The sequence below is a fragment of the Venturia canescens genome, chromosome 4 (assembly GCF_019457755.1).
Source record: "Venturia canescens isolate UGA chromosome 4, ASM1945775v1, whole genome shotgun sequence".
Classification (NCBI taxonomy): Eukaryota; Metazoa; Arthropoda; class Insecta; order Hymenoptera; family Ichneumonidae; genus Venturia; species Venturia canescens.
This window is the reverse complement of record NC_057424.1, coordinates 17,781,355-17,802,801: the sequence shown is the minus strand read 5'-3', so window position 1 is coordinate 17,802,801 and position 21,447 is coordinate 17,781,355. Positions and strand designations below refer to the sequence as shown.

The 21,447-nt window shown below is 36.6% G+C and overlaps 2 protein-coding genes across 4 annotated transcripts; one reads left to right on the top strand and one right to left on the bottom strand.

The window, feature by feature from the left end:
- Nucleotides 1-693: 693 nt before the first annotated feature.
- Nucleotides 694-18,315, bottom strand: FBXO11 (F-box protein 11). Of its 3 annotated transcripts, XM_043415860.1 has the most exons (9): nucleotides 18,302-18,315; nucleotides 16,639-16,752; nucleotides 13,984-14,325; nucleotides 12,958-13,755; nucleotides 11,226-12,078; nucleotides 10,726-10,946; nucleotides 10,059-10,277; nucleotides 9,713-9,920; nucleotides 694-9,084 (listed from the first exon to the last, which is right to left on the bottom strand). In XM_043415860.1, exons 2-9 carry the CDS (start codon nucleotides 16,733-16,735, stop codon nucleotides 8,955-8,957), a joined length of 2,868 nt encoding a protein of 955 aa, XP_043271795.1. In that variant the 5' UTR covers nucleotides 16,736-16,752; nucleotides 18,302-18,315; the 3' UTR covers nucleotides 694-8,954. The 3 variants fall into 3 exon arrangements, with proteins under 3 accessions (XP_043271795.1, XP_043271794.1, XP_043271796.1); XM_043415859.1 differs by lacking the exon at nucleotides 18,302-18,315 and having other exon boundaries at nucleotides 16,639-17,372; XM_043415861.1 differs by lacking the exon at nucleotides 18,302-18,315 and having other exon boundaries at nucleotides 13,984-14,322; nucleotides 16,639-17,372.
- Nucleotides 17,627-21,116, top strand: Sras (Ras converting CAAX endopeptidase Sras). Its single transcript, XM_043415873.1, has 6 exons — nucleotides 17,627-17,752; nucleotides 18,670-18,775; nucleotides 19,468-19,606; nucleotides 19,871-20,107; nucleotides 20,250-20,312; nucleotides 20,411-21,116. Exons 1-6 carry the CDS (start codon nucleotides 17,637-17,639, stop codon nucleotides 20,620-20,622), a joined length of 873 nt encoding a protein of 290 aa, XP_043271808.1. The 5' UTR covers nucleotides 17,627-17,636; the 3' UTR covers nucleotides 20,623-21,116.
- The last annotated feature ends 331 nt before the right edge of the window (nucleotides 21,117-21,447 follow it).

The window sequence follows — 21,447 nt, the reverse complement described above, 5'->3', positions numbered from 1 at the left end:
TGTACATATATACGTACCTTTTTATTAGCGGTCATTTACTCCTGATATTTCATGCTCGCTCGGCTCACTCTTATTTCTCGTTCCGTCGAGCGATTTGTCTCCGAGATCGATCAAACTCAATCGGAACAAAATATTCCAACGATCTTGTCGATATTTCTCCCTTCCGAGGGAGAAAGACGGAGGGAAGGGAGGCGCATTCGCCATTCGTTGACCCCGCGCGATCGAACTCTGTTATAGGCCACTTTTTTCTTATCAACGTGATCACGCGATAAGCCCTCAACGGTCCCAAGACGATACTACCGTAATTTCGAGATGGAATTTCGATATGGATCTCCGATTGGCCGATCGCGATGATCGCTTGTCTAATACAGACAACACCTATCGTAAAAATTTATCTTCCATTTTATTTATAAGCCTTCCGGCTCGTATAAACTCATTTTTGGAGAATCGCCGAATAGCCTTTGTTCACAAAAAAAGCAATTAATCAAACCTTCGGATATAATTGCATCATTAGACAGTCCGAGTGCCTACGATGTCGCAAAACATACTCGTCCCAACAACCAGAAAACCATTTCAATGAAATTTCATCTACTTGTACGTTCGATTCGAGGTTATTATTGGAAAATTAAATCTTGCCGTGCGAACGAATTTTCTTCACGGAAGATAAAGAACTGCATGAAAATCAAAACTTTCTTTATCTTGTTAATTAATTATATTTGAAATAGTGATGTTTACAGCATACAATTGCGGCGTAACTATACAGTATCGAGGAATTTGTTCATCATTTAGCAAATTCTCACCGGTTACATGTGGGATGATACGAAACTACGTCTCAGTAGTTTTTCCTCCTTATTGATCAGTTTTAATTTTTCCTTAATCATTGTTCCTCATTCGAGGCAATCTTAACCTCTAAACTTATGTATAATTATGACTTTATGTTATTCCATTCTTCCAAATCTTCGTGTGTTTTCATATTTCTCAAACTCGTTTCCCGTTTTCGTTAGTATTCGCATGTAAAATTCGTGCACACGAGAGACAGAGACGATGAGCTCGTTTGTGCATTTAATTCAACGTATATTTTTATACATTGCATTTTATTCATATGCATTAAAGAATCGAAAATTCGATATATTATAAATCAAATAAAATTGAATAATGTACAGCGAAATCATGTTTACAAATGGTCGGGCCTCCTAACCTTAAATGTGTATATAAAAAAAAGTCACGAATTCGTCCACGACGTGGTTTCCTTTGAAAAATAATAACAAACATCTTCAAATCAAGCCGTTATGATATTTGTAGGATTCGCGGTACAACGTACGTTTTATAATACGTGTAAATATATAAATATTGTCATTGTGTGGTGAATTGAATTATCGTTTTCTTTCTCTCTTTCACTCATGCTAAAATGCTCGACGCAGCACGGTCTCAAACTCGCGTTCGCGATACATTTTATTTACTTATTCATTTTTTGCTCTTCTCCTATTTCATTTGCAATTATTATTTAATATTATACATTTTTTTCTCGCGATTTCACGCTCGCGAAGAGAATGTTTTTCCTCCGTTCGAAACTCGAACCACCAATCACGTTATCTAATTAGGGGCCGGGGCATACATGGACAATTAAATTAATAATTATTTAATATTGTTATCAGCGTAGTGTTCGTGCGCGATTCGAACTCGTTTCAGTGTCGGTGTACGTGTATTTGTGTCTGCGTGTGGGTTCGTGTATTCCGTTTCGGGAATGGGGGGAAGGAGGATAAGAGTGAATAACAATCAACGTTCGCATCTTCAGTCATTTTTAATTGTAATAATTCAACGTATTTTGCAAATTTTCAAGACGAAATACGAAATATTTTTCCTCATAGCAAGATCCCCGTGAAATACAACACATTTTCTATTAAATTTTTGTATCACGATTTATTTTCTCAAGTACTTATTCGATCGGAGAATAATCGAGATTCATTTGAATATTGCAATGAAAGGAAATAATGCATTTGGTTTTATCTATTGATCGAAAATCATCTCGGAGGATGAAATTGAGTTAGAAAAATATGTGTTGACCAATTATTTCGACAAATAACCGAAGATAACCTCCGAACGAAATCTAACATCAGTTCGATCGCAAAAAAAAGACAAGAACAATAATCGATGGTCCTATTGATTTGGCCTACAATTTCCCATACATGTATGACTTCGTCCTAAACTACGCTCGGACTATGGCACTTGGTGCAACGCTATAAAGTTGGAATCGACGACGCCTCTCGCGCTTCCTTCTCGAACGACGTATCGACCGTTATTCTTCGAGACAATGCATTTTAACGGTGATTTCAGTTGATTCGTCCTATTTATTTGAGAAAGCTAAAAGACTTAGATTTATTCACGGCGCACAGTGTATATTTAATGATTAATATCAGTGCGTTCGTTTCGTGATACAGGCATACAAGGCGATACGGGCAATTCCTCACTCACTTGTCGTTCTCCTTTCGTGCTACTTTTTACTGCGTGGGTTTTTCTTTTCTTTTTATCATTCACTATCGTTTATATTATAATTATAAAACTTTGATGATCTCTCGAGCATGCCAGTATTTTCCAGTATTTCTAGGCTTTGACATTATCATTTGTATCATTTAATATTATCAATTTTACATGGAAAGTGCATCTGCGAAACAAAGATCAACGTTTTTTCGTATCGACTGTTAATAAATGATGGGAGAAAATGTTTTTTTACGGAGAATAAGCATGGGAAATTATGTGAAAATATTCACTTTCATTCGAATGGAAAATTTCATTTTCACCGATTCGCTCTTTCGGTGAGAAAAATGATTTGGACAATTGACAGCAAAGCAAAATTTTCGTTCACGGAGAAATATTTATTTTGTGATTATTCGTTATTATTTCGTAACTAAATTTGTGATTCATTATTTCAGTCCGAAAAAATTCATCTTCGTTTCGAGACTCGTCGGAAGACTTGTGATCGGCAATACAGTTCTTTTACAATTCGACACTCCGTCGCGATCCTGCTTTTCCATTGATATTTTTATCCAACTCGAAAATCTCGAGTTACCGTTTTTTTATCCTACTTATTTTTTGCTATTTTGAATTTTTCTCCTTTGCTTTCGATAAATACCTACCGATTGTTTCGACCTACGACATAGGTTTGCCTGAATCGCCTTGAATAAGACACTCTATGTGTCAAGTCATTACACTTAGATCCACTATTCCTTTAATAACCTCAAATTTTACGTCTTTTCACTTCGTTATCGTTTTCCGTGCTGATATACAGCAAAATTACGTACAGAACGAATGGCGTATTCCATGATAAAATTTCCTCATCATTTTACAGCTCAGAAGTAAATGAAAAATAATAAAATGATTGATTTTCATTAATCTTATTCGTATACCTCAGAGGCGAGGCATCTTTTTTCAGATTCTACACGCAAGAGCGATTCACGGTGCTTGGTAGTGGATTCACATTTTCACGTAATCGGCGGATCTAAATTATATCGTTTATTTCTCCATTTATTATTATTAATAATAAAATTATCGTTATTATTATTTTTACATCATATTATATTCAGTCACGAGAGACATTATTTGCTAGCTTTTTGTTTATAACAACGAATAATTCACTGGCTCATGAAGCGATACTACGGCCTGAAAAAAGAAATGTTCGAGTGTCCTCTATACTTTTTCAGTCACTTTGCGAAGATTTGAAACAATTGGGCACCTACGAGTTAGAACTTACGAAGTTGAAAACAATGAAGAAAAATTTTATCTCTAAATACTTCGCGACTCGTCTTCTATTTTTTTTCTTCTCGATATCAATGCATTAAAATCATGTGGTAAGTGCGTGATAAGAGAGTCGTGTGAAAACGTAGTTGCACGAATTTGCTTCAATTTTTATTCCTTCTATTATGATGATTATTATTATTACTATTAATATTATTACCATTATGATTATTATTACCGGACAAAACGAACACAGAGCTAGCAGTAATATTCAGGAGATAAAAACGCGTAACTCATGTTTTTCGCCCTACGGGCAGTCGAGAGTTGAAAACGAGTTCGGGCATTGGTATACTCTACGCTTTTGTCCTCCGCGTGACACTGTCCGCCTGCGCTGCCGTTACACAACAACAACAATACGTTTCCTCGGTCGAAGCCACTACTCAACTATACACGTTTCAATTTCGAAAGGCGGGATAACCTTACGGAAAGAAAACAAAAAAACATTCTTGTCGAAAATTTGTTAAAACGATCGATTCGTAAGGAGACAAAGATGGTTGAAAAAAACTGCGAAATTTCTTTTACGAAAACAGTAATGAAGAAATAAAACAGGATATTAAAAAATAAAAATTATAATTGGTATTAATATATTTTCTATAATAGGATTATTAATGCGTCGTATATATATATGAATACATACATACGTGTATATAAATAGGTACATATGTATATATTTATATATAACGCGTTAAGGTGTGAACGTGTTGATATATTTATATACTCGCGTGTTTTGTTTCTTTTGTTATAAAGTATATGTATATAGAATTTATATACATATCCATATTTATGAATGAGCATATGTATAATATATATATATGCATATATGCATATGTATACGTCGACTTATTTCCTTCGTATTTATAATAAAATGTAGTGGGCTGATAAATATTTACAAAATTTAGTAGCATATCATGATTTCTTGCTTCTTCCATTTTTATGAACGTGGATTTTCAGTGTGTCTCTGTGTACGTGTTTTGCGTGTCATCTGACGACGATAGGAGAGCCGCAACGTCTAACCCCATTTTATTATACAAACTATTTATGATTATTGCAAGGAAAAAAAATCGCAACTTATGGCAACTCTATCGTTTTATAATGGCAAGTATATTTTTGTTTGTTTATGTTTTTATCTGTTTTCTTCTTTTTTAACATTAATTTATATCCTCCATCGAAACGTTGGGATTTCGATCAGGTTTTCAACGTGGAATGAAGACGTGATGAAGTATCATATGCGTGTATACGGGTGTCTCTTTTCTAGATCTAATACATTCGATAAATAAACGAAGCTGGGATAACAGCTTTTAACGACGAATGGTGAGTTGACGCGAAAAAAAACGACGATGCAACTCAAACGTTTCGTTTTTCTTTTCCAATTTTCATGGATAACGAGCCGCTAAACGCTATTTGAGTATATCGCAGTTGGATCCTCTTTATTTCAGTGCTCGACGAATTATCTCGCATTCTCGTGTAACTACATCGTCTTTTTCGTTCAATATTTTCATTCAACTTTACCAGATTTTAGTGTACTTTTAATAGTTCAATATCCGGATGGAAACAAACATCTTATCATATATTTCATCGGCATTTTGGAATCATATGAAAATCATATGAACGTTACAACGATTCAAAACTAAAAGAGCGAGGAGGGGGAAAGAGGGGGGGGGGGGGAGGGAGATTGAAACGTAACAGACTCACATCATCATCGACGTAATTAAATTAATCACTAATGCGCGAAATAACGAGAAACATCAACTTTGCTACGACACATAGCCGGTGAGCGTGTGGTTTTTTCTTTCGTCGAACATAACCTTTTAGGGTATTTGAAGTTCTGTTTGTTTTCTTTTATATTTCTTCGTTATTTTCACTTTGATTTAGCTTTGTATTTACAAATTACAAGATTTAATCGATGCAATCTAAATAAGATAATAATCATGACATAATTCCAATTTGAATGTTGAATTTTTGTAAAATTCATCATCTCGAACTGGCGAAACTCTGAACAAATCGTGTAGCGCGGTAAGTGAATTGATAAGCGAAATTGAATCACGAGATGAGTGTTTTGGTTTCTTCTAGTTTTACTTTTTATCTGGAAATCAAGCAGACTCGTGATTCGTGAAGATAGGAAAAAAGAGAGAGAACGTGGGAAAGGCAGGAAAGAGAGAGAGAGAGAGAGAGAGAGAGAGAGAGAGAAAAAATCGGTCATTGACCCAAATCAGATGTTGAGACGAAATTTTCACGACTTATCCATTGAACGAGGAAAATTTCTTACTCCGTTCACTCTTTTTTACCCAGAAAATATACAAAAAAAAAATCGGAACATACATTTATGGTTACGACGCCGACTGTAAATTTTTCATGTTTTTTTGTTTCGCTTTTACAGCTTCTACCGTTGAACAATAGTAATTTGAATAATGCTTTGACCTACTTAAGATTACGAAATTTGTTTTGAAACGTGGCTTTATCGATGTACATGTATACTTTATATATACGAAAATGGGCGCATCATTTTCTCAAAACGATCACGACGATCATTTTCTGATTAAAAAAATTAATACAAATACGCAAAGGTTACACAATCAGACTGAACTACGGCTTAGATTAAGAATAGTACAAAAAAAGATACTTCAATTACCGTAAAAACTAGAAAAATTCACCTTCCACTCGATCCTTATCAATCATTCGTAATTTAAAAAGCTGTGATATTTTCGTCTCGCGTTACTTCAGTAAAGACAAGTGTCGATTATAATTGTTTCCTTTTTCCCTCTGTTTCTATCACTGGTATACAATTTCGTACGTTCGAGTAATGCGTTATTCGATAAACTAATTTTAAAATATTTTTGTTTTTTTTATATCGTCTTATTATGCACTTTGCCCTCGGGCAACGTAGGACCATCACACATTTTCACCCGGCAACTTTTTCCCGATATCATCGATTACAGCGTTTACGATGTTTTTCCAGAAATTCAAAAAGGACAAAAAGCCTTCCTCCGTTTAAAAATCCATTCTATTGTTCTTTTGATTATTTTTACGAAGTGTATCGAGATCGTACACTTCTGCTATTGATGCATTTTAACCTTTTAAGGACGGGGATTTTCACGTTGAAATTGACCTTTTTTTTACACAAAATTTGTGCATAATATCGATGAATTTTTCAAGTGGAGTGCCCGAACAAACTAGTGATCGACATTTCGACCAGACCCGTCCTATAAAGGTTAATGAAGAATCGATTTTTTGCTCTTCGACCATCATCATTTCACGAACTATTTCTCGTACTCGGTTTCAAAGCTTGAGCACCAGGGCGCAGTTTTTCAGTCACAACCTTCTTTTACACTCGTTATCCCACACACGCGAATTCACAAAACATACACAAAGTCAAATTCAATCATTCTATCTAATTTTTTCACCTTATTTCGATCTTTGTATTTGGATTCTCCTTCCAATATCGTCAAGTTTGACATACACTTGCGCTCGCACCGAATATTTGAAAGCCTGACATTCCGATTTTCAAGTTTTTACTCTCATTACTTACTCATTATCTTACACGCAATTTACATTCTTGTCAAAAAATGTATGTGCCTTTTTGTTATATGCGATCAGCATCTTTGCATTTTTCTTTTTTCTCTCTCTCTCTCTTTTCCCTTTTCTCATTTTGTTTCCTCTTGTACCAAGCGATTCAGCAATGCCAGCCAGAAAAAGTTAATAATACGAAACCGTGACAATCGATGATTGCTGCGACATTTGGACTTGAGTATTTTTCGCGTACGAACATTTCTCTTCATTTCTCAACTCTCGAAAGTTTTTCTGGGTGTCGTCGTTTACTAGAATGAGTAACGGATTAGGCAAAAATTAAAAAAAAAACCTTTCACCGCTCCGGTTAAATGATAGATATTTCAGTCGAGCACTCCGCTTGAAACAAGCATTTTTCCTCACTATTTTCTTAAAATTAAGCAATTATTCGTCATTATTATTTTTGTGGAAGTTATCGATTACTTTTTTTTCGTTTGGAAAATAATTTACAGTCTATCGAACTGCGCGTATCGATTTTTCACTCAACAATAGAAACAAATAAAAAGTCCCGTGCCACATTTCAAATCCGTTTTGATCCGAACTTTACATTTTTAAATTCGTTTTTTTCGCACACATTAACAGAAAAGATCTTCAAAAAAAAAACAAATGTAACACATTACGAAAAAAAAAAAAAACAATAACAATTACATCAGTTAGATTAGTTTAATCGCTAATTCTGTTACACGAGACTCTACGAAGGAATTATTATTATCGCTTACATTATCGAGTGAACAATTGACACCGGCAATAAAAAAATAAAAATCCACGTTTACGAAAAGACAATCGTGAAATAAACTCTACACATGATAAAAAAAAATACTCCACAAAACCGAGAAGTGTTACTAACAATAGTAATAGTAATGCAATAATAATAATAATAATAATAATAATAATAATAATAATAATAATAAACTACGTTCAACTTGTTACGATACTCTCTCTCAAAAAAAAAAATATATATATATGTATAAGAGAAAATCATCAAAGACCTAGAGTCTCAGGATCTTCTAGTTGTGAGATAACATGAGGGACATTTAATTTGGCTGCCTTCGAATTCGAACGAGATTCGTAATGAAATGCTAGAGAGAAAATCTCATAATGGAGGAGAGTTCAAGTTAATTGGCAATAACCGTCTCTACGCAATGGTAACAACGATAATGACGATGACGATGAAGATGACCGATAATAATGACAATAATATAATAATATAATGATAATAATAATAATAATAATACAATAATGATCATCATCATAATTCTAATGAAGACAATGTAAACGTAAAAATTATCATTAATTGTAATAATGACAATATAATAATGATAAAATCAGCAACAAATTACCATGGGAAAACGTGTTTGTGTATTTATGCGTGTGAAGGGCGAGGAGGGAGGGGGGGGGGAGTGTTTGAAATGTCTGTGTGGTTAACGAATCACGACACTCACGACTTCGCGTCGTTTGATTGCGGAATTGATGATAGCTTATTAGTTGAATCCGTTTTTCATTTCGTTACTCATTCTTTTGTTTTTTTTTGTTTATTGGATTTTTTCCTTTCTTCACTTCCATTTGTTTTCGTATCTTCTTTTCTTCTAAGTTCGTTCCTAGTTGACCATGAGTGTATGGGATTCCATTGGAGCGGCACTATCGTATAGAGTATCGGTGTCCTGAGTCGGTTCACCCTGAAGTTGGCATTGATTGCTCAATGTTCCAGCACCACAGTCACAGAAGAATCTGCGCAACGTAGAATATTTTAAAGTTTTTTGTACGTGTTCGCATGGTAGAAATTATCGTTTTATAATAATCGTAATTTAATAAAAGAACAGATGAAAAAATTAAACGGTCCGGTGCACCCCGGACGAATAATTTATCAGGGGGCAAGCGAAGATTTAAAAAAATCGTTTCCAAACGGCAAAGGTAAACAGACAGGGTGTCATGATGAAAATCAATCAACCCAGTATCTTCCTCGCAATTGTTATCGGAAGCTACAGGAGTGCACATATTTGGTAACCCAAAAAACAAGGACATTGTGAAAATTTCGTGTGATAGCGAAACCCATCAAATGTATATTTTACATTTTTACTTACGAAATAAAAGATATTCTCTCTGAGAATATGCGAATATTTATAAAAATCGAATGTGAGAGCTCCATGGTTTATAAATAACTTAATGACGCGAAATTATGAATCGAAAACAGTTTTGAGCGTTCAGAATATCAAGTTTGTACATTCATCTATATTTCGTCCATTCTTAATTGTCAAAAGAATTGACTTATCGATATTTTTTCGCCATTTTTATTTTATCATTACGATTTTATTCGCGGATCATAACAAACGAAGAATAAAATATATCAAATTCGTACCTGTCGTGTCTTATGAACTCCACATCATGGCCAGCGTGACAAGTTTTTATGCAGTTGACACATATAGCATTTCTATCGGTCGTGTTGCAAGTTTGACATCGATAAAAATCGTGCATTGGGAAGGACGTGTACGACGAAATTTTATACAAACACTGTCCATTTCCCACAGCCTTTTCAATGGCGTCTTGATTGTTGAATATTTTATTGCCTGGAGGAAACAAAAACTATTGAAATATGCGTAACAAAAAAGTACGACATAAGTAAAAATTATAATGAATTTTCCAAGTAAAATAGAAAAAAAATTATTTATCTTTGTTAAGTATAACTTATTTTTTTGCAATGTTACCTCTTGTCGTCGGTTGTACGCCGCTGGCTAGACACAATCCGCCGAACCGATTGTTAAATATTTGATTAAATTCCAATGTTGCCGTGGCATTATTGGTTATTTCAACACCTGCAGCAAGACCGTCGAAGATACGATTTCGCCTCAATACCGGATGCGATTGCGTCGATATCAATACTCCGGCTTGGGCATTTCGAAATATATCGTTCTCTTCTAAAACTCCTGAAAGGCGAATAGAACATTGTGTTTTGACGAGTTTAAGGCTTGGAATGAAAGCAAGGCAAGAAAAATCGGTTTTTCTTATGAAAATGCTGAAAAGCCAAATTCTACGACCAGATTAAAACCATCCCAGAAACCATAATTTATCGTAATATGAAACTGTTTCTATATTTTTCAATGTTTTTTTTTTTTTTTCATATTTTCATTTTCATCATTGAATGATTATCAAATGAAACTTTATCATGTAGCATCCTTTTCATTGTAAAATTGAAGAGAATGTAGCATGATAAATCTCGTTATCGCATCCAATTATTGTTCTAAGCTACAGAGAAGGGTGGCGCGTCGATTTCGACCTTGCTGTACAGTTGCCTTCTGGGAAAATATATAACAGGAGGCTATAGTTAATAAAGATCAATCGACGACGCGAGTAAATGGCAATTTCTATTCTTACCTTTTCCGCCATTGAATATACATATTCCGCCGTCTCGTCCATCGAAGATCTTGTTCCTCTTCAAGGTAGGATTTGAATCGGTCTTGATCCAAACTCCGGCCATGGCATTGTCGAAAATTTCATTCTGTTCGAGTAATCCGAGGCCACTGTTGTAAACAAGAACGCCACCGTTTTGGCCGCCCCAAATTTTGTTACCACGGATAACCGGATTACTGCCGGTTCTGTGATTTACAAAAATCAAAATTCACCGTGAGTTATGATGAGACAAAAAGGACGAAAATATTGGAATGCAATACAGTGCGAGTTTTCTCCAAATTTTGTATATTATACGTGTTTAAATTCGATATTTAGCTTAAATAATCTTTTTTTTGTCCCTCGCGAAGACTGGAATAATGTTTCACTAACAACGTTTACGAGAACAATAGAATCAATTGTGAACAATATTTAGAATGAGTGAATTCCCAAATTTTTCAAAGGATATGAAAACAATGGAAACTGACCTTATTTGTACCCCTGAGTAGAGATGATTGAAAATATCGTTATCTTCTAGTTTTCCATGTCCGTTGTCGTAAAAATAGACACCGACTTGTTTGCCACTGTGGATGCGATTTCTCCTGAGTACGGGTGTCGAACCAGTCGTGATCCAAACACCGGCCAATGTATTAGCGTAAACTTCATTTTCCTCGATCAAACCCTGACCCTTTTCATGAACGTATATGCCACCGTGTTGTCCATGGTGTATTTTATTGTGTCTAACAATGGGATCTGAATTTGTTCGTATTTGTATACCAGCGAGGGCGTTTCCATAAATATTGTTGTGCTCTATCAGTCCTCTGCCCTCGCCGAATATATAAACACCACCCTGATGACCGTTGTAAATTTCGTTACGACGAATCGTCGGATTTGAATTAGACGTTATCCAAACTCCGGCGAAATTGTTCGAGTGAATTTTGTTGTCTATGAACTGTCCGAGACCGTTTTCGTGGACGTAAATTCCACCGGTTTGTCCGTGGTGGATTTCGCAATGTACCACCGTCGGATTTGCCCCCGCTTTTACCTCGAAACCCGCGATACGATTGTTGTGAATGTCATTCCCCTCAAAGTATCCGAGGCCATTATCAAACGTAAATATTCCCACGTCCCGACCGTGATGTATGTGGTTTCGTCGCATTATCGGGTTCGCGTAATTTTTCACCCATATGCCCGCCAAAGCGTTCCGCGATATCTCGTTGTCCTCGTACGTCCCTTGCGCGTAATCGGTTACGTACAATCCCACGTTTTCACAATCCGAAATGTCACAGTTCTTTACCACGGGATTCGCTCCACTTCCGGACACGCATACGGCAGCACCCACTGAAAGATTTCGTTATTTTAATACTCTTTGTTATTCTTACTAACTGAAAACTTAATAAATTCCAATGACTGTTTTTTAAAAGTAAAGAACAATGAATCGTCTGCAGGGTAGTATGTTAAAACATATCTAAATTATGTGAATTTGGGTGGCCCATAATTTCATTCAAAAAATTCTGCTTTTTTCATCTTGGAGGAAATTAATCTATCTCTATCCGTCGGATAATCGTCTGAAGCAAATTTTGGAGACCACAATTTTATTTATCCAATGTTATTGTTAACGAAATGACTGATGAAGTCCCGAAACTTAAAAGAGAGATAGGCTGAAGATATAAAGTTGATTTTAAGGTAAAATACACTAGCAAGCAGAAGAAAAGTTAAAAAAAAGCAAGAATCGTGCTACAACTGAAATTCTGAAGAAAATACTAACAGTTATAGAGTAGAAGGAGGATGGATCGCGACGATACAATGTTGCCATGCTAAGCCATGTTAAAAATATTAAAAATTTCAAAATGATAATAATTTAACGAAATTTGGTAAATGTATTCTTTAAAAATATATAAGACAATATAATTTTTTTTCGATTTTTCTACCACACAGCTCTCGAGTAATTGGGCACTAAAGTTCACGCGTATAAGCATACAGTTTACATACATATACATATATACAGTTATACATCTCGTGCATAAGAACTTCGATTTAACGCTCAATTATGCGATAACCATGGGGTAAAAAAATTTGAAAAAAATTGTATTTGTATACTTGATGCCAAAGAATGTTATCACCAAATTTTATCGAATTCTGATTATTTTGATTTCGTTATCCACCCTCCTTGAAGACTCGTGAAGTGTAACGAAGGATTTTCGATGATAAAATACTAACCAACGCTGGAACTTCTAATGATGCAGTGGTCGATGGTGGGGCTGCAATTTTCCCCAACCTCGAGACAATAGTGTTTGTGGTGTGGAACGGTGCTAGTCACGTCAGGGGTGAATTTAAGGGTGAGATGTCCGGCGTAAGCTCGTTTGGCGCCTTCGACAAACATGACGGTGGATTCGCTCTCTCGTTCAAGTATGACGGATTCGGCGACGTTACCGGGGGCGGCACCAATGAGGGCGACATCACTGTCAATGACGAGAAATTCGCCGCGATAGGTGCCCGCGTGAAGAAAGACCAAATGTTGAGGCTGTACTTCCGTGGATTGATTATTATTTGCGCAACAATTGCCCTGACTACTGGGCGTAGTTGTGGTCGAGTTGGTGCTCGTCGATGTCGCTCCGCTACTTCTATATTCCTCGATATAATCCAACGCGGTTTGCACCGTATTGAAATATGGCAAATTTCTTCCCTTAAATTTGAGATCTTGAAAGCCCGGTCTAACGTGGACGCCGCGATACAACTGACGGAAACTTTCCTTCCATGGATTCGGATAATCCGACTCGTCCGGCGATACAAACTCGAATTTACACGCAGATGGATTGAACAACGGCAAATCGTACTCGTAGACTTGCTGATAAAGCGATTTCCACAGTTCCGTGTCGTTCGCGATTGCCTGGAAACGCTTGCAAACTTGCGACACCCGACACAAATCCAATTCCATCAAATAGTTGAATATCGTGAGCAATACTTCGTCGGGTAATTCGTACTGGAGATAATGTGCCGCTGTGTTTGTGTTCGTACCTGCGTTACAAACATTCATTCAATTACAATTATATTTTATTTACTTATAACACAAACATAATGGGACGTCAAAGTAAAGTAACTGATCAAACCAACAATCACTTTGTCACCGTTTCGAGGAAAATGTGCTGAGTATAGAAACTGATAATTGTTATTTTCAAAAGATCTAAAACTTGTGTAAAAATGGAGTGAAAAATGTAGGGAAGCTGGAGCCGAAAATGTATTTACCATCCGTGGACAGGGAACACGTCCTTCTCGGTCGTTTCCTTGCCGGAAGTGAGGAAGTGCCAAGAGATGCGGCGATGCTACTACCACCGGGAGGCGGTAGAGCTGAACTGGTTCCTGGTGCTGGATCAGGATGAGGTGGACTTTTCCGTCTGAGATCGTAGGGCGACGAGTGCGAGGGCGACGGTGATGGTGATGGTGCAGCGACCCCAGAAACGCTCGGGGACGAACCTCTTCCTCCGCTACCACCCCCACCTCCTCCTCCTCCACCTCCTCCCCCACCTCCAACTCCGGCACCCGGAGGAATCTGATTCGAAGCTGGACAGGGCAGGTCGCATGGCTCTGCTGAAATATTGCAATTGTTCGTCATTCATTTTTATCTTTCATAAAATAATCATTTTATAGAAGGATAAACTATTCATCTCCAATTGCAGTCTTTGCAAAGGAATTTCTTATGATAATCTCATTATTCAAGCTCTATGTTTAGTCGATTGCTCTGTTCACATAGTTTCCTCCGCATTCTTGTAAATAGAAATTCAAGTGTATTTTAGTAAGTATTTGCATTTCATTGTAACAAAAAATGCAGTTATATTTTTCCCATCGTTGTCCATGGCTTTCATTATCGATTATTCAATTCGATAAGATAATTCAATGTACGGACGACTCGATTCTTTTGATTAACCGTTTGAAAATATAATATAGCTGAAGGATACCATGTGTCGATCATTACTCGCTTGATACAAGTGTTCAGAATTGATACGAAGTTTGCAGATACAAAAGAAAATGTAGAATGTGTTTCCCACTTCACGTTATCTCAGATTTTCCATTGTTACGGTTATCAATCTGTTTGTTTTTGTGATTAAGTGTCTATTCTATTGCAGGTTTGGTTTATCTGAGCTTAAAGGTTGCCACCACAAGGTTTTCTTCAGCTAACTCATATTATTTTGGTTCAAACTACTACGTGTTGGATTAGGAAGGACTTTTACTTTGAACTAGACATAAACGATAATAGTGTGCATGCACGTACTTCAGATTTATTGAATGTTTCTCGTAGGTGAAAATCATTCACCGATTTATAACAAATATTTCACACTGACTTTCGAAATTCGAGTTGTTAAGCAAGCTACAAAATCCTAACCTCAAAATTACTGTGAAAATGTTTGCAACTTTGATTCTTGAGTTTTACGAAAACTATTTTGAGGTTTGATAAGGGAATCATTAACTCATAAAAAATCAAATGGTATTACCACAAAACTGCCATAAAAACAATATCTAATCGAACATCAATCATTCCCTAAAAAACCTAAAAAGAGGTTGTCGACCCTAGCTCGACAATTCAGCAATTATTATGAAAAATCAATTATGAACATTTTCGTTATTGATATCAGATTATGAAAACTCTTAGAAAAAATTAACAATTGAAAGGAAATGACGAATGTCTATAGAGCCGTATATGGAGTGAACTCTAGTCACGAAAATGCAACGTTTTTTCTCTCCGATGAGTCACGTGATTACAAAAATACGAGTAGGAGATGGATTAGAATGTAGAGATCGTGGAGATGTCAAAAGTCGATAATGGATAAGGCTTATGATTCTTTTCATTTCTTATTTCGGGTATTGGGTGGTAAGATCGAATGATTTCGGGAACGATGAATGAGTTCACCGAAATAGAGAAGCAGGAATCGAGTTTGTCGGAGTTAAGGGGCGGAGGGGAGAGAAAGAGGAGAAAAAGAGAAGAGAGTGGCAGTAGCAACGTACATACACACATCATAAATATGATCGAGAGTATATCTATACACGTATTTCCTCGACCAATTAGAGACAAAATTGATTTGGTGTGAAATTTCGAGGAAAAAAGTACGGAAAATTATGAAAAAATGGAAAAAAAATAATAAAATTTTAATCTTTCCCTACGTACGAAAGGGGGCGCGTTTAGTGGGACGGATGAGAATCCATGAATACGTGGGCAGGAAGAGAACGAACGAAACGAACGTACGTGAAGCGAGAAAGACAGAGGGAGAGCGAGTGAGAAAGAATGAACGAGAATGGAACGGACGTATCGGGTATTTCGTACGTATGTGTGCGTGTGCGTTAGAGTTCGAAGGGACGGAGCGAAAGAGAGAAAGAGAGAGAGAGAGAACGACGTGCCACGGGAATAAAGGGACAAAGGGTAACGGGAATTCAGGGGATGGGAGGGGGTAAAATTAAACGAAGACAAAAAGTAAAAACGGGGGTTGAAAAAGATTCATTAGCTGATTGAAAAAATAATTTCACTGTTTAATGTAGCGCAATTGATGTTTATATAAATACGTATCCCCGATAATACGGGAGCTTTGATGATTGATGTCAAAGAAGGAATTTTTCCGAGACTGCTATGGATAGAATGTCGGCGAGGATAATTCGTGCGTTCACGTACAAATTACGTTCGGGGAGAGCTGAACGAATTAGGGAATTCGGTTGGTGATGAAAATAGTTGAAATATGTATTTACGATTTATGTACATGCATGATGGTACGAATGTATGTAGACATAAATTCGTTCAGAAGAAAAACGGTGCAAAGCAGGTGAGAGGTGAGCCAAGCTCCGGGGAACGATCCGGACGAAAATGTTCGTTTTTATCCCATTTTTTGTTTTTTTTTTCACGTTGATTCTTCTTACCCGAGGTAGTTCTCGATGGCAGAGGAATCCTGTTGGCACCTTTTCTCCTTGATCTCCTTACGTAACTTCGGGACGATGTGAACGAGGCACTCGGCATTTTCACGACGTAAAACTCTTAAAAACGCCCGTTAAAAAAAACTATAAATATATATATATATATTATAGAGTTATTCTATATATATATATATACGTGTGTGTGTGTATACATATATTAACAACAAACTAAAACACTAAACAATGGCGACACATCCACCGAGCCCAGCGGCCATCTTCTCGTTGACGGTAGTACGAGAACTGCCAGACACACACTGTTGCCCTTGTTGTATGTAGTTCATACGAAGGGTGAAGTGAGAGAGAAGGAAACTGCCCGTCCGACTCGAGCGCCAATTGCATGAATTTCACGCGTTTTCTTACTTTCCCTTCCCTCTTTTTGAAACCCCCACTATTACGGACACCTCTGTTGGTAGCAATGCTCACTGTTTTATCACTTCTACGCACGAATTTTTCCAATGAATTCCTCACAAACCGGTGTTTTGTTTAAAACCTCTAAGTTTTTAAAGTTTTTCCTCTTTTGTCAAATTTTCTCCGGTCGGAGTGAAAAATAACGCGAATAATTTTCAATAATATCGTGTGTCGGTATTTTCAGTACTCTCCCCTCTTTTTCGTTCTTGCTCTTCGTCTCCCCCCTCTTCCTCTTTCGCCGCGCAACACTAGCCCCCCACTACTACAGCCAATGCCACGAAAATCCTCCAGGGTTGGTACAATCGCGTATTTTACAATAAAAAGAGAAAGACAGAGAGAAAGAGAGAGGGAGAGAAGCCGCAAGATTTTTATACTCCGGAATTTATTCCGGCGAGCCCGTTTAACGTTGACACACAAAAACTTCACGACATAACTCGCCCCGAAGCGCCCTCGAACGAGAAAATTATAAGGAGAGCACACGATAAAAAAAAGAACAATACAGTGTCTGAAATCCGAGGTGTTCGAGTAATGGAGCTATGGAGACTGCCGTTACGAGAGATGATTCTGTATGCTTATCAGCGATTCTCACGTGTCTCGTACTCTCGATCGTTTACGTCGCGAGCCTTTACGTGTGGAATTCACCGCACCCCAGGTACATGACGCTTTCTTTCTCTCCTCGTATACCGCGTACTTGCCCACACGTATTTATACACCATTGAGATATTACCGGCTGTACGGATCCGAATCACACGCGACCCTCCATTTTGTTTGTTTCCATCTCCCTTGTCCGTTCCTTTTTTTTTTATTCGATTTTTTTGATTGTTCTCCTTTATTTGATTAGCCCAATCACAATTACGACATATAACAAACAAATTTCCGTACGAGCATGTTTACGATTTTCGAAAGTCCATAGGGATCCCAGATTTAATCAATTTCACTCGTATCCAATTATTTCTTCGATCTCACAGTTTTTAAACACTTTACTCCGATATACACAGATACACCCGAGTTCGCACTTATGTACATATATAAGGAGATTCACATGATCCCGATCTTCGAACCCTATGTTTTGTGGGACAAAACGCGTGCGAAAGCGAGCTCTCCGGAGCTCTGTTCGATATATATTAAAAATGTGACAACCACGAACTAACGCAACACAAAATTCACGACAAGATGGAGTCCCTCCGCATGTTTATCGTACCCACTGTTTCGTTAGCTCATCATACATATTGCGTTTGTATTCGTCTATAATTGTTGATTAGCACTATGTCTTTTATTTAATAAAAAAAAAAAATATTTGTTTTTATCGATAAACAAGACTGAAACATTCGGGATTTTTGTCACGATCATCCGCGATAAATTTTAGACCGCGTACTTGTATACTTGGCCGCATCTCCCCCCACCACTACACGAGTCAATACGCGATAAGTAACGCCGCCGAACTACCCTGCGCCGCCAATGGCGCCAATGCAAACGATGCAAACTACACCAATGAATGGTCGTGAGGGCACGAGAAAATTTGAAAATTGTTCCATGTGAAAAATTCATTTCCTTTTCTTTCTTTTCCAGAGAACATTCCAGTACGATAAAAAAACGATTTTTCAGCGTTTTCATCATGACTCTAGTCTCACCTGCATCCCTTTACTTTGGCATGAGCGAACAAGTGTTTCAAAAAGTACGTTTATTTGTAATTCTCTCCTTCAATTTTCAAGCTCACTTTGAACCTTTTTTTTTTTAACACGGAGATATGAAATTTTATTTTCGTCTAATCTAAGATTTTATTTTCTATGCGTATTGGCATTTTCGACACCAACTTCAATTTCATGAAGTTAATTCTTACAATATATAGTTACCTAAGTTTCAAATGGATAAAATCCCGTTCCCGCATGACTGTTATTTTCTATCAGCCTCCATCATAATAAGTTATTAATGTCTCAAGTTTTGGAAAATAAAAGAATTCTCCACCTATATATCATACTTAGTGAAACTGTTTGAGCAGGTGAGAAAAATTATCTAAATTAATGGTCAACGCTGCATTGCAGCCATGTATGTCTAATAGTTTAGTCTTGACGACTCATCAAAAAATATCTAAACTCTGAATTGTATGCAAGCGGTGACAAATTCAAGAGATTTGTTTAACTCATCACTCCCAAGGCTAAGCTACATTCTCATAGAAAATTGAGTGAGCTACAATATTGATTCTTTGCATTTTTCTACTGCCTCCACCAGTTTTACTAGTACAATGAAATGAAAATAGAAACATTGACCAATGACCCAAGTCGACTCAAGTTTTGGTTATGAATGAAAATTTATTTTTTGCTCTTGGACATAGAACGCGGGTTTGAATAACAAAAAAACTGTATACAGGCTACTATATGGGAATTGATGGGTCTGCGATGGCCAGGATTCATTCAAGCAGCCTTTGTGTCACTGTCTCTCACCATGATTCTATTTTTGGGACCTCTTAGCGTACAAGCTGTCAACGGACTGTGGCGACTATACACCGGTCAGTATATACCAGCCGTTGATGGTTAATTTTTCAATACCGAATCAATAAATTTAGTCATATTTTTTTACTGATATACCATTAATAAGATATTAATCAATATTTAAAAGCCACCTCCACACACTTTGATAAACTCAGTAATTCGTCGATTCTTCGTTGCTAGTGCATCATTTTACAATTCATTTTTTTTTTCAGACCTTCAGGAATATTCCTATGAATCTCGTGATATTATTTATACTTCATTTTGTTTTGCTCATATTTCAGAGCCCATGTACTGGGTGGAAAGCGCCAAAACTCTTATTTGGTGGAGAAATCAAGTAGTTGCTCCACTCTCAGAAGAATGGACATTCAGGGCTTGTATGCTGCCATTGCTTTTGCAATGTTTTAATCCAACTACTGCCATTTTTATATGCCCATTGTTTTTTGGGGTTGCTCACTTTCATCACGTTGTGGAAAGAACGAGATTGGGCATGGATTTCAAAGCAGCTTTAATAGTATCGTGTAAGCTATGTTTTTTAAAATTATACCATCAAATTTTTAAAAAATTCTGCTACCACCATTGTTGTGGTATTTAAATTGTTTCAATGGAAACTGATGCCAAATTATAGGGAAAAAAATAGTCTTCTATTCATTTTGCTTTTAGGTTTTCATGTCAGCTATACAACGTTGTTCGGAGCATACGCTGCGTTTTTATTCGCAAAAACTGGTAGGTGACGAATGAAACTGAAAGTCAATCATGTTTTTTGAAACTTCAATCAATGTTTCAGTGTCAACAATGAACCTATATTTTTGATCATTTTTCAGGGCACTTTGTTGCGCCATTCGCAGCTCACTCTTTTTGCAACCACATGGGATCACCCGATCTCTTGGAGGTCATTGACTGCAAAGATCCCCTGAAGAGGGCCGGTTTACTTTGCTTATTCGTAATTGGCCTCGTAGCCTGGTGTTTTCTATTAAATCCATTGACGAATCCCGCCTGGTTCAGCAATAACTTGTTTTGGCATAAACATTTTTAATGAATCAATCGAATGCGGAAGTTCGAGTTATTAGATTGAAATAATTGATATCACCATAGTGCCTCAATGAATTTTTATTCATTACTCGATCTTGTCAAATACCTTATTAGTACAGTATGCGTGCGTGAGGGTGTGTTGTGTGTTCGAGTGAAAAAGCGAAGTATCTTTGACGCCAAATAATAAAACCCGGATACCGCCGGAAATCTTTTCAAGTACTTACCGACATTTTTACATTGAATATTCCCGAAAAACTTACGATTAGTGATGAAAGTATGAAAAATTCTCGTTTTCCATCAATTAAATACGAGTATAAAATGAAAAAAAACGCACACGCATCAATGCGATCCGGGTGATGAAATTTGAAACCTATCAAAATGACTTGGCCATGAAAATTGATGGCATCGAATATTAATCAAAATTTTCCATTTTTTCATTCGAAGTGCTCGTTCGCAGTTGCCATTTTAATATAAAAAAAAAAAAAAAACAGTATCAAAGTAGATTAGTACTATAAAACAAAGTATTGTTATAAGAGTTTGAGATATAACAATTAAAAAGAATTTTCGAGCCAATATAATGACGCCATCTTCTTAAAAATGAAAAGAAACGAATCGAAAACATCCCAAGTTCACAAACGAAATGTCATTGCGTAGGAATTCATAAGGTGCCAAAACATTTACAATCGTTTGGCAAATTTGGTGAATCCACTTTGACCAGTAATGAGGTCAAGAATTTTTCTCCATTCGAGACTAAGGATTGAATAATTATTAGGATTAGAAGTTTGACTAATATCATCGAAATACACAATGTAAATTTGTTCGGTGAATT

Coding starts and splice junctions, on each gene's coding strand:
- Sras (XM_043415873.1), top strand. CDS start 17,637: ATGGAGACTGCCGTTACGAGAGATGATTCTGTATGCTTATCAGCGATT. Junction 17,753..18,669: donor TGGAATTCACCGCACCCCAG/GTACATGACGCT, acceptor TTTCTTTTCCAG/AGAACATTCCAGTACGATAA. Junction 20,108..20,249: donor AGCAGCTTTAATAGTATCGT/GTAAGCTATGTT, acceptor TTTTGCTTTTAG/GTTTTCATGTCAGCTATACA.
- FBXO11 (XM_043415860.1), bottom strand. CDS start 16,735: ATGCCGAGTGCCTCGTTCACATCGTCCCGAAGTTACGTAAGGAGATCA. Junction 10,278..10,725: donor TATATTCAATGGCGGAAAAG/GTAAGAATAGAA, acceptor TTCGCCTTTCAG/GAGTTTTAGAAGAGAACGAT. Junction 9,921..10,058: donor CGTACAACCGACGACAAGAG/GTAACATTGCAA, acceptor TGTTTCCTCCAG/GCAATAAAATATTCAACAAT.